Genomic DNA, 12,011 nt, shown 5'->3' on the forward strand with positions numbered 1-12,011 from the left:
TCTCTCTTCTACCTTCCGTCTATCATTGTACATTACACAACGCATTTGCGGTGACTGATTACAGTACTCTGTTGTTGCTTTAGGGACAGTACTTATAAAACGGAAATGTCGAGAAATAATTAACCTACAGATTGCGCAGTAACTGGAGCGGGTGTCAGAAAGACAGCTGTCATGCTGACATCAAAAATATTTTAATACTTGAGGTAATAAGAAGATTGTGACGAAATTGATTCCTTGATCAGTGGCTAAACAGTACAATTACTCGTGACACCGCAACAGTTTCTAAGTTCTTTTTTTTATAACACATGGTTCTCCCTTCTTATTTCTTGTGAGAAAACAAAACTCAGAATGAAAAACCCTTAGAATTTTTTAAGTAGTTTAATTTTTTAAGTAGTTTAACACCATTGAATAACACCGGCACGACGTGAGATTACAGCTTCCTTATCTTTGCATTATGGCAACAGAGGATGTTAATTGCATCATACACCGTACATTTTAAGACGTATCTAGTAACGAAAGAGAACTACATATATCGAGATCTGGGTTTTATGCCTTTTCCTTTTCTTGTAGACTATATTCGGAGTTATACCACATTCCTTTAAAATGAGTCAATTCCCCTACATGACAACATCCCCCTACTGAATTGTATGTGTTTTGCTTAAAGAGCTATTGTTCAATTCAAGCACAATGTCGCAAAAATGTAGTATGTTTGTAAATACAATCCGAAGTTTCAAAGAGAGGTCGTTGATCTTATATTACAGTTTAGACTAGTGGAAAAAAACGCAACGGCCATTTTCCCATGTTTGTACACAAACCTTGTTATTATCACAAGGACACTCCTTTATCCTTTTTGTTATAACCACTCCCCTGCTTCAATCAAGCTGATGCAATTCCGCCTGTAGTTAAAAAGTAGGAGCAGATAGATTTAACAGCTTAGAGCAGTGTGGCGTTCAGCGTGTGCGCGTCTTAGCAAATAAAAGAATAATATTGTAAAATAAATTTAACTTAATTCTACTGTTTCAGGAACTGAAATTAGTGTTTATTTGTATATTGTATTTATTTTCTATTGCGAGTATTTAAGTACATAGCTGGATATATTAACACCTATCGGTCTTATTTTACACAAGCCCCGATTTAGGTGCAATTTTATTCGTCATTGAAGGGTTTTTAAAGTTAAAACGTCCTCTGATATTTTTTTCCAGTCGAAGGATTTTAACAAAAGGTTCAGCACATTGAGGTAAGTGGAATATTTTCCTGTAAATTTAAAAACTGCTGTTTTTTTTTAATCTAGAATGAATAGATCTGTAGAGTTATAATTTGTTTTATATATTCGTCTGGTAAATTGAAATGGTCGTTCTTCATTCGTTTTAAACTGCATCTCGAGTCAGATTCGTGGGGGAAATAAATAATTAAAGACTAACACAGCTGCAGTCTTGTGACTAAATGATTTACATTTTGCCGGAGAAGGCGGGTGGGGGTGCCAGACAGAGATGTAGCATTTTGTGTTCTTTTTTTTTGTACTCGTTTTTTTTATTCTTTTCAAATATATCTAACGAAACAAAGCAATCACACGAAAGTGGTTATATGTTTAATGAATTAAAGCGTAGCCGAATGCCATTTGAGACAGCGCTGCGCAAGATATCTTGCCAGTAAGACCAACACGTGCCTTTGTTTCCATTCGGATACCCGGCTGAGAGGATCAGGATGAGATTAAAATACAGCGAAAGGCTGCAGATAGATTTCTCTTTGAAATACCTCACTGGTCTTAAGGGTTTTCAAATACTTAAAAAGTCTGCTAAGATTATTATGCTATAGCTCAATTTATGTTATTTTAAAAACAAACTAAATTTTAAACTATTCTGTTCTTTCCTTTAAAAAAATGTTTTCCCAAATCCTGAAACCTACACATTAAGGGATAAAAGTGTGGGTTTTTGTTTTTCCAGTTTTGAAATGTAAATTGTAGCTTGAGTAATCGCGGATGCCGGCTAGTACTTTTCCATTCCTGAATGAGTCAGCCACCCCCTCCCCCCCCCACCCTTTTTTTCAAACAATGTTCACATGACCTCGGATCTGTCAGAGGATGCTGCAGCTCTCGCGTTGCCCAGTATTGATTATTCATTGTTTCCTTAGGGACACGCAGCAAGGACAAAGACAGCGCCGTATCAAGGAGAGTGGAAGCTAGAAAGGAAGCTTAAAATACCAACAAAAAACGTTTTCCAACGGATTGAAAAATGAAACAAGGCGTGACTAAGACTGAGATGAGCCAGTTTAACATTTCCCCAGACGAGGACAGTAGCTGCAGTTCCAACAGCAATGAGTACGGTTATCCTGATTGTCCCGTTAAAAAGGTCCCAATAAGCAGGTGAGAATGACTTGTCACGTGTATTTGTTATGAAAGAGCCGAGCTGATTTATTTTTTAGCTATTTAATCAATTAGAACGGCATGTATGGCATCTGGCGTTGTGCCAACAGTTCTTTTAAAGGGTATCTGGGTTGGATGTTTTATAATGGGTTAAAAAAAGATTTTGCACAAATGTTGCAATTTGGAAATGGGAGCAAATTAATAAGAAATGCAATCTTTTTCATTCGTTTTTATTTTTTAGTCAATATCAAGATATGGACCCTGAGAGTCAAAATTTCCTCCCTGATCACCACCTGGGGAAGAAGAAATACGAAACTGAATATGTAAGTGCGTCTTATCTTTGCTGTGTCTTGTCTGTACTGAAGATTTATGTGCGTGCTAAAAGGAAGTCATTGGTCGTTCCCATTTCGCCAAAATGTTCATCTGCTTTTTTTCTTTATTTCCCAACAGCATGCCGGCACCACGTCCTTTGGCATGTCAGTGTTCAACCTCGGCAATGCCATCATGGGGAGTGGCATCCTTGGCCTATCCTATGCCATGGCCAACACTGGAATTGCACTGTTTGTGTACGTATCCCGGTATCACTGTCACATTGGCTTGAAGTGAAGGTATCTGGCCCGGCAGGGTGATGTATGGTAGCCTAATTGATGCCTGCTGGCAGTATCTATCTGCCTAGCTCGGGAAACATAAAGGAACTCAATTGTTCAGAGGGAAACCTTCAGGATTTGATATTTTATTAAAACAGCAGGAATGTTTTTTTTTGTGCTCGGAACATCTGCATGCACAGGACAAAAGATCCAGGCAGTCCTCTCTAACTATGGTGGGGACGGTGTGATTAGACTTAATTTCACTTGCAGTTCTTGTCCCACAAGAATTGTGAATGGATAAATCTGTCGTGCGAGCATGCCACTAGTTTCCCAATGGCTAGTGTTTACAAACAGAGTGTGCACCATCTGGATTCACGCAGTGCATTTGGGCTTCTGACAACTAAGTGGAATGAAGCTGCTTATCATTTTAATCCCCTGCAGTCAAGGCCAGAGCACTTTGTGTTATATAAAGTTTTAAGGAGATCGTCTGGTTTTGTGTGATCACCCATGTGTTTATGGATCTCTTTATCCTGCGAACACATTAAACGCATAATTTTTTAAGTTTAAGCTAACAGTTTAATTGCCCCAATAGGTAGTGTTGTGTTTTAATTAAAAAAAAACTAAAGGCAAGTAATGGCAACTTTGTCACTGAGCTTTGGAAATTCGCACAAATGCACATTCTCGATAAAAGTGCTAGGCCAGGCACTACTGAAACTAGGTATGCGAGGATACTATATATATAAATGCATGTGTAGCAAAAACAACAGCTGAGTCCTGTTTGTATACCAAATGTCTTAAAACCTGTGAATAAGTTCAGTATGTAATTGATAGAATGGCACATCAAATGTCGCCCATTATGTGGTAGATGCATGTGAGCACAGGTATAGCCCCTTGACTTTACTGCTCTAGATCATTTTAGTACATGATCACAGCTCAGAACAAATGCAGATTAGTGATAATGACATCCAGGGCTATTTATGTGTTGGCTACGTAGGCTACTTCTGCATTCCGTGCTGTGCTTGTAATAGGATATTTAAGGTCACATGCAATTTGTCTCTGAGGGAATAATGAGTGAGACATTGATGTAGTTGAGGGTGGTATTACCATTAAGAGACGGAATCCCAGACCTAGGTGTTTTTAGATGCATTGGGCTAATTGCAAGGTTTATAAAAGCATTGCCTTAGTTACATTTTTAGAAAAATAGGATAAATAATCAAAGAATGAAACAGTGAAAGAAATCAGGAAAGGAGAGACTTTATGAACTTGGACATGCAGAGACAGAAGCTTATGGAGATATAAGCTCTCGTTTCAGAGTCATTGTGTCATAAAGGACATAGGATATTCACTGAGGTCTTTGCCGTGTTTATTATAGTAAGATGATCACCAGGGACCTGTGCTGTAAAATGCCGAGCAAGAAAAATGTAGTTTGTCTGGGCTGAGACCTGGTCTTTTCAGTGTTAAGTTACAGTTCTTTAAAAAAGAACATGATGAAACCTAACATGATCTTTTGATATTTTAACTATGTAGGGCCCCAAGGTTTTTCAACAATCCTTATGAAATCTAGTTAAATTTCTGCTGCTTTAATTGGAGAAGGAGCTGTATTAATGACTCGTGTTCTTCCAAGTGAAAAAATAATAATCCTTAGGTTTATGTTCCCTTTGCAGGATACTTCTGGTTGCTGTGTCAATCTTCTCTCTTTATTCTGTGCACCTTCTTCTGAAAACTGCAAATGAAGGAGGTAGAGAAAAAAAACGTCATTACCTTGAAATAATTTGATTTTTGTGATTTTTAGTGTTTTGTGTAATTCTGGAAATGTTTTTATATTTTAGGATCATTAGTTTATGAACAGCTTGGATACAAGGCCTTTGGAATGCCTGGCAAATTGGCTGCTTCCTGCTCAATTACAATGCAGAACATCGGAGGTAAATGAAATTAACACTGATTTATTTTGATATCCTCATTAGAAGTGCCATTAGGCCTCCCTGGTAAACTGCAATTAAAATGAAAGAGAAACAGCCACAAGCTGCTGGTTAACATTTGCATGTTTAATTTATTTAATTTATTATTGCAGCAATGTCAAGCTACCTCTACATTGTGAAATACGAGCTGCCAATTGTGATCCAAGCATTTTTGGGAATGAAGGAGAACACTGGGTATGTTACAACTTAGTTCAATCAGTTCATTCTGTATGCAAAAATTCTAGATTTTTTTTTTTAAAACATAATTATTAATATCGAAAGAATGACAGATGGAAATTAGCTCTATTTTTACTAGTGGAAGTATTTTTCTCTGTTTGCCACAGTGCCATGGAAACATATGTAAACTATAGGCTAATGACTAAAAATAGTGTTTCTTTAAGAAAGACAAATAAATATTCTGTAATAAAGAGCCTATTAATTTAGTATATCTCTATATTGAAGTGTCCTGTGTTTTTAGTGAACTATTACTAAGGAACAAAGGTTGGAGGTACATATACAGTATGAACTGATTTTTGACTGATTGTCTTGTTAGAATAATGTCTTAGTTACTTCAGAAAAAGAAAAAAGATTTTTAAATACCTTTGGCATTTAACCTTCCAATAATACATTTCAATAATTATAATTTTTTCCTTTTTCAGGGAGTGGTATATCAATGGAGACTACCTTGTGCTACTCGTATCCGTGGTGATTATACTGCCCTTGTCACTGACTAGAAACCTAGGTAAGTGAATGCCCAGGGAATCCTGGAATGACAGTAGCAACATGTCTTCTTTATCTTGTACACACTCTAGCCAGTACTGCACAGTTGACTTAGAACTGCTCATTTCCTGGTGCTAACTGAAGCACTAGTGTGCAAAGTGTAGATATATGCAAAGTGTTTGCTTATATCTGCTAGTGGACATACATTCTGTATCTCAATACTCAGCTATGAGAAACAGTGCTTTATTTGTTCTCTTTCACTTAATGGTGGTTACTGCTTTTATTTTTCAGGATATCTTGGTTACACCAGTGGATTTTCCCTGCTATGTATGGTCTTTTTTCTGATTGTTGTAAGTATATTTAAATATCATTAAAAATGACAGAGGATGTCTAAACATTAAACAATGAAGTTCTAGTTTAAGTGCACAATGGAGTATTCAAGTAGAAGACTCTTCTTGAAGCACTCATTGTTCTAAAATCCTCCCTTTATCATTTGGGCACAGTGATTTTAATGCTAAACTAGATCTTGAAAATCTCTTACCCTGAGATGTATTTTATTTCTTTTAATGTCCATTATAAATGCACGGATATTATTTTCTTTCAGATGTCTAAAAGGATTATTTATGTGTTTTCTTTAGGTAATTTACAAGAAGTTCCAAATCCCTTGCCCTCTACCACTGGAACACGATGCAGTAAACATGACTTTGAACCACACTTTGAGTCATTTATCAGAAGAAATCCACAGGAGAGCAGAGAATGCAACTGTTTATCAGGAAGATGCCTGCACACCAAAGTATTTTGTCTTCAACTCCCAGGTATGTGTTGTGTAATTCTCATACAGAGGAGACAAATAGTTTTTCTGGTAACCTGGATAATAACTCTTATCAATGTGATTGTAGCTCAATAGTTTAAAGATACAAATTTCAATGGGAACTTCAGTAATCACAGTTTTTTAAATCAGCTGTACATGTATGGGTTTTGTTATTTTTTAGCATTTTGACTGTTTTCTTAAGGTGTCTTTTTTCATTCTTTAGACTGTATATGCTGTGCCAATCCTGACTTTCGCCTTTGTGTGTCACCCTGCTATACTGCCAATCTATGAAGAGCTGAAAGAGTGAGTGAAGTCATAAACTGTGAATACAAAACTTAGTAACACTTTGGGTTAGTGGTTAGAAATGATATTTCTGAATGTATTATAAATGAAATGTATGAATAGTGTGACATAAATGTGATAATAGCAAAGGCCTACTTTATATTAATCAAATCTACAATTAGGGCTAGTAGCCTAATCCTGACCATACACATAACAATGAGGTAGGGTAGTGTGAAAGGACAGGACAGAGGTTTGTGGTCATGTGGAACTTAACTTGAATGAAAACAGATATAATATAAGCATACAGTGAGACAAACAGTTTGGTTCTATGTAAGCACAGTTAGTGCTTTATTCACTTCAATTGAAAATAAATATGAAAAACATTTCATTTCTCTACAGCCGTTCTCGGAAGAGGATGCAGAATGTGTCCAATGTTTCCTTCTTCTCCATGTTTGTTATGTACCTACTGGCTGCTCTGTTTGGATACCTGACCTTCAGTGGTATGTTTTTTTTTATGTTTCTCACAGTGGAGAATGCTAGGAGTTGGTAACTGAACTGCTTTAGAATGAATATAAGAACATAATGGTAATTTACATAAGCTTTTAACTTAAGCAATAATAAGCTTTTGTTCATTCATGTCTTTGGGCAAGTTTTAATAACTATGATTATATCTCTGAAGTAATGTTTGGAAATGTTGGTTGTTTGTCACTATTTTCAATGGATAAACAGAGAATCCTGGCCCAGTTTCCTTAAGACTAGCAGTTTTATTTTTATGAGTGAAGGCATGAGAATTATGGAATTGTCACAAGGAATTTTCTCCCATTATGGAATGCATTGTTTCGCATTCACTGTTTTTGCAGCTCCACACAAGATTTTGTCCAGTGTAGTTTTTTTTGACAATGCAGAAGAATTATCACAGTGTGTGTGCAAAAATGATTTCAGTAACATTTGTAAAACATAATGTGTGGGATTTACTTGTCTTTCACAGATAATGTGGAACCTGAACTGCTTCATACCTACTCTAAGGTGTACAAGTTTGACGTAGTCCTGCTTGTTGTGCGTCTGGCAGTGCTGACAGCTGTGACTCTGACTGTACCCGTGGTTCTCTTTCCTGTAAGTGTGCCAGTATTTTTGCAAACAATTCCTTAGAAATTGATCTTTCTAGGGTGTGACCATTTCTAAAGAGTTTCAACAGTGGTAACTGTCATAACTGCATTGCTATTCTTCTTTTTATTGTCAGGAATTTTAATTTGGTCTTGTTGTTCTTTTGAATCTTCTGTTCAGATTCGCACTTCCGTCAACCAGCTCCTGTGTGCATCCAAGGAATTCAGCTGGATTCGTCACACCATTATAACTTTTCTTCTCCTGAGTGGGACTAATGCACTGGTGATTTTTGTGCCTACAATCAGGGACATCTTTGGGTTCATTGGTATGTTTTTGTTGGCTCTGTTCAGTTATGTTTTGTAGAGATGAACAAATGTTTGAGAGTAGCTGTAATATACAGTTATTTTGTCATCTTAAAGATTTGTTTCATGAATTTTTACAGGTGCCTCTGCTGCTGCGATGCTGATCTTTATTCTTCCTTCTGCATTTTACATCAAGCTGGTGAAGAAGGAGTCAATGAAGTCAGTTCAGAAGATTGGGGTATGTATGATGTTATCAGCAGCAAGTGAATTTTCATCAGGTTTAACTTATACAAGTGATTGTTGCTTTTCACCTAATATTATTCTATGCACAGCATTAATGAAGGGGGATATTTTTGTACCATCTTATATAGCTTTTATTAAGAGAAGTTGACTAATTAAAGTGTCTGATTTTGTATATGAAGCTGGGAATAACATAAGATCATATATGTATATAATGAAATTGACTCTATAAGCATTAGTAATAAAAACATTGTTTTGAATTATTTAAAATTAGTGGATAATCTATGTGGAACACATTTTCTGCTGAAGTATAGCATATCATTAGTTTAATTCTAAACTATGGTTTACAAGCCATCGAAGGTTTTTTCTTCTGAATATTATTTCAAGAATTTTCCAAACAGATTAGATAAAGTATCACCCAAAAAAAATCAGTATTAGATAAGTAGTAGACCCCAAACCACAATCATTTTTCTTTTGGGTATAACATTTTAACTCCTTGAGTGATTATGTAGTCATTTGTGTTAATTTGTTTTGTTTTTCTCTCTAGGCCACAATCTTCTTAATCAGCGGATTCTTTGTTATGCTTGGAAGTATGACATTGATCATCCTGGACTGGATTCACAATAGTGTAGGTCAGGCTGACGGCCATTAAATGCAGAGTGACACCTTGTCACCACAGAGGTGCAGCTCCTGCACACCGACTCCAAAAACATCTTGCTTAGCTGAGAAATGGATTTCTGCCAGAAAACAGATCTGATTGTAAAGACTGGATCACAAAAAGTATTTTTGCTCGACATCAACCAATGAGCAGTGATTTATATACCATTCCAAGAGAATGTATTGAACTTTGTACAGTACGCTATTAGGCCACATGGATGGCACTTAAAACTGTTCCTGTTACAAATGTTGTTTTTTAAAAGTTAATGGTACAGTACAGACTTTGATTGTGCCTCAACAGGGACATAGAAGTAATCTAGTACAACGCAGCTAAGACGTTCAAGTTCAGGTACTAAAAGTGACATTTGCATGTGTTCTATGTACCATGTGTCAACACTAATGCAGCTTTCACTTTGAAGCCTGGCCAATATGTACCATTTCTCACTTGGACTCTTGTAAGGGAGCTACTGGTCTTCAAAGGGGGATATGAAAGCATAAAACTACAGTAGTACTTAGGCTTTAATGAAAGTCTTCTCTTTTTTAATTTGCCAAAATAATTTGAATTAATGCGTTGCTGTGTGTATTTATAAACACTTAAACATTCACTGGAGTACTCTTAAACTCATCTCTATTACCTGATACGAACTGTAGGACATTTTAACAGTGTTCATTCCAAGGTCACTTGGAATATTTAAAACCTATGCTATAAACCCAAGTACTGAATGATGAAACTGTAAGATAGTTATTATGCTTAAAGGAACAGCTGTTACAACCATTCTGTAGTTCCTCTTAGGCATGTTCCATTTTGCATACAACTGCTGGTGATATGTGGACTACAGCTTTAAAACAGGAAGTATTAGCTGGTTTAACCTGTTTTGTGTAATAGGAGTTACAATAAATCAACATAAATATTTATGGTTTAAGGTGCCATCAAAGTACCTTAATTTATAACTCCAAAGCTACCTACCTTCTTGATTTGTAAAATGCTTTACATGCAACACTACGTATAAACTGTTTTAACGGAGCAAAGAATGCTACATGGCATGGCTTCCAGACTTACTGTACATAAACAGCACTAAAATGGAGATGGTTGTAAGATATAGCTGCTTGCCCCTAATATACAGTAGTCTGCAGCAGAAGTCTTCTGAGTGACCATTGATTTGTCTTTTTTACAACCTCATCAAAAAATGTGACGTTTTTTGACTGTTGGCAGCTTTGCTTTGAAAACAGGCTTTTATTGACTGTGTAATGTATGTGGCTTACTGGATTTGGGATCACCCCTAAATGAGTACCTTTTGTGTTTCTGTTACATCTGCTGTCACATTGTCACCTCACTGTAAGAGATGTCTCGCTGTGCTTCCAACACACATTTCACAAATTGTGAACAATATTGTCCTGCGATATTTATGGAACAACATGAAATCAATGTAATTTAAACTATTTTACTATATTTATATTAATGTATATATGTACATATTGGTTGAACTGTATATAGGCCTTGTTTTTTTATCTTTTTGCAAGTTGTTAAATATTGTAGAGCTGTGGAAGGCTGGTAATTTCAATTTGCATTACCTGCCTGTTGAGTTCTCCCTCCAGTGGACCAGCTAGCTTTAATTTTCTTTAGCAGTAGTAAGATGTGTTCCTCAAACCACTACTATACTTGTAATTCTGCAAATCTAATATTTTAAGTAGAAAATACCAAAACTAAAATATAGGTAATTACTAAGAGTTTTTGATGTATTTTGTTTCACTGTGGTGCTGCCTATCTAGGCACTATACAGAGCACACACACAACAGTATTATCTGTGTCAAGTTTGTCAAATGGCTCTATACAAGGTCCATATAAACAATGAGCCTTTGAATTTTATGATACTGATGAACGCTGTTTAAAACTGAAATTAAAATATAATCAACATTTTTTAGACCTAACTACATTCAATAGACTTACTGCAGGTGACCTATGTGAGTGAAGTCTTGATTTGTTAGTTCGCAATGGTTTGTGTACACTTTAGAATTACTGTATATGTTGGTCCTGCATACATGTTTTTGTGCTAAATCATGTATGCTAATTTCAGTACTGTTGGAGAGAGAGGTATCTGAAAGAGTTATCCAGGCAAAGAGAGAGCATTACTGTCAGTGCTACACTCTTGTTTCAATGAAACTTTATGTATATCCTGTAATTATAAAGAAATAAAATTATTGATAATCCCTAATATCATCTCTGGAAATTGATTTATATGTGTTTGCACTTTGTGCCAATTCACAGGTCTTCATACTAAATTCAGGGATGCATATGAGGCTAATATGAAATAATATTTTATTATTAAACTGCCTTTCTGGTCAAATGTAGCTTTGCTGTTCATTATTGTTCATTTCAAATATGTATCAAATAATGGAGACCCATTCATGGCAAGCATTACCAAAATAGATACTCCAAAATGGCAGATAAATAAAGCAAAATGAAACCTACAATCCACAGATCTAAACATCCCATACATATTTTTTTCAAAGATGGACACTTCACATTCAATAAGCACTTACTTTTATAAGCCTTCATCTGCAGGAGCAACATATTGACATATTGTTATTTCTTTTGACATGTAAGGAATGCCATGTTATCAAAATACAGTTTCTGGCCTCTGCTTTGGTTTGTCTATTGCTAATTGAAAAACAGTGTCTCATAACTGGTGTCAGTGTCTCTAACTTTGTTTTGCTTTGTTATAGTACACAGGAAGATTTGTCTGCCTCTATACTGTAGCTCATTTTATTTCCAAATTACATTACGCAGAAGTATTTTTAGTAAAATCACAGGAGTTCCCAAACGTTTCATTGAAAAGTACAACCGAACACAATCATTTTATTTTGGGGGAAGTAGTTTATATAGGGAAGTGAGCTAGTTTTGTAGCTTTCCAGATGTGACAATGCATTAATTACCGCATTACAGCTCACTTTCATCTGAGTAAGTGAAAATGTTTTTTGTATAGATAG

General features: G+C 35.8%; 1 protein-coding gene across 1 annotated transcript; it reads left to right on the plus strand.

Annotated features, from left to right (window-relative positions):
- Positions 1-925: 925 nt before the first annotated feature.
- slc38a2 (solute carrier family 38 member 2) lies at positions 926-11,236 on the plus strand. The gene is made up of 16 exons (XM_006633620.3): positions 926-1,237; positions 2,131-2,362; positions 2,604-2,685; positions 2,813-2,928; positions 4,614-4,687; positions 4,779-4,871; positions 5,021-5,102; positions 5,567-5,649; positions 5,919-5,977; positions 6,266-6,442; positions 6,662-6,741; positions 7,120-7,220; positions 7,709-7,833; positions 8,005-8,149; positions 8,267-8,364; positions 8,914-11,236. The coding sequence occupies exons 2-16, from the start codon at positions 2,232-2,234 to the stop codon at positions 9,016-9,018; spliced, it is 1,551 nt and encodes a 516-aa protein (XP_006633683.2). The 5' UTR covers positions 926-1,237; positions 2,131-2,231; the 3' UTR covers positions 9,019-11,236.
- The last annotated feature ends 775 nt before the right edge of the window (positions 11,237-12,011 follow it).

The sequence above is a fragment of the Lepisosteus oculatus genome, chromosome 7, assembly GCF_040954835.1.
Source record: "Lepisosteus oculatus isolate fLepOcu1 chromosome 7, fLepOcu1.hap2, whole genome shotgun sequence".
In the NCBI taxonomy this organism is placed as follows: domain Eukaryota; kingdom Metazoa; phylum Chordata; class Actinopteri; order Semionotiformes; family Lepisosteidae; genus Lepisosteus; species Lepisosteus oculatus.

Excerpts from the sequence above, each read along its gene's own strand:
- slc38a2 (XM_006633620.3), top strand. The coding sequence starts at position 2,232 with ATGAAACAAGGCGTGACTAAGACTGAGATGAGCCAGTTTAACATTTCC. Across the intron at positions 2,929-4,613 it reads ACTGGAATTGCACTGTTTGT|GATACTTCTGGTTGCTGTGT; the intron begins GTACGTATCCCG and ends TTCCCTTTGCAG. Across the intron at positions 5,650-5,918 it reads GTCACTGACTAGAAACCTAG|GATATCTTGGTTACACCAGT; the intron begins GTAAGTGAATGC and ends TTTATTTTTCAG.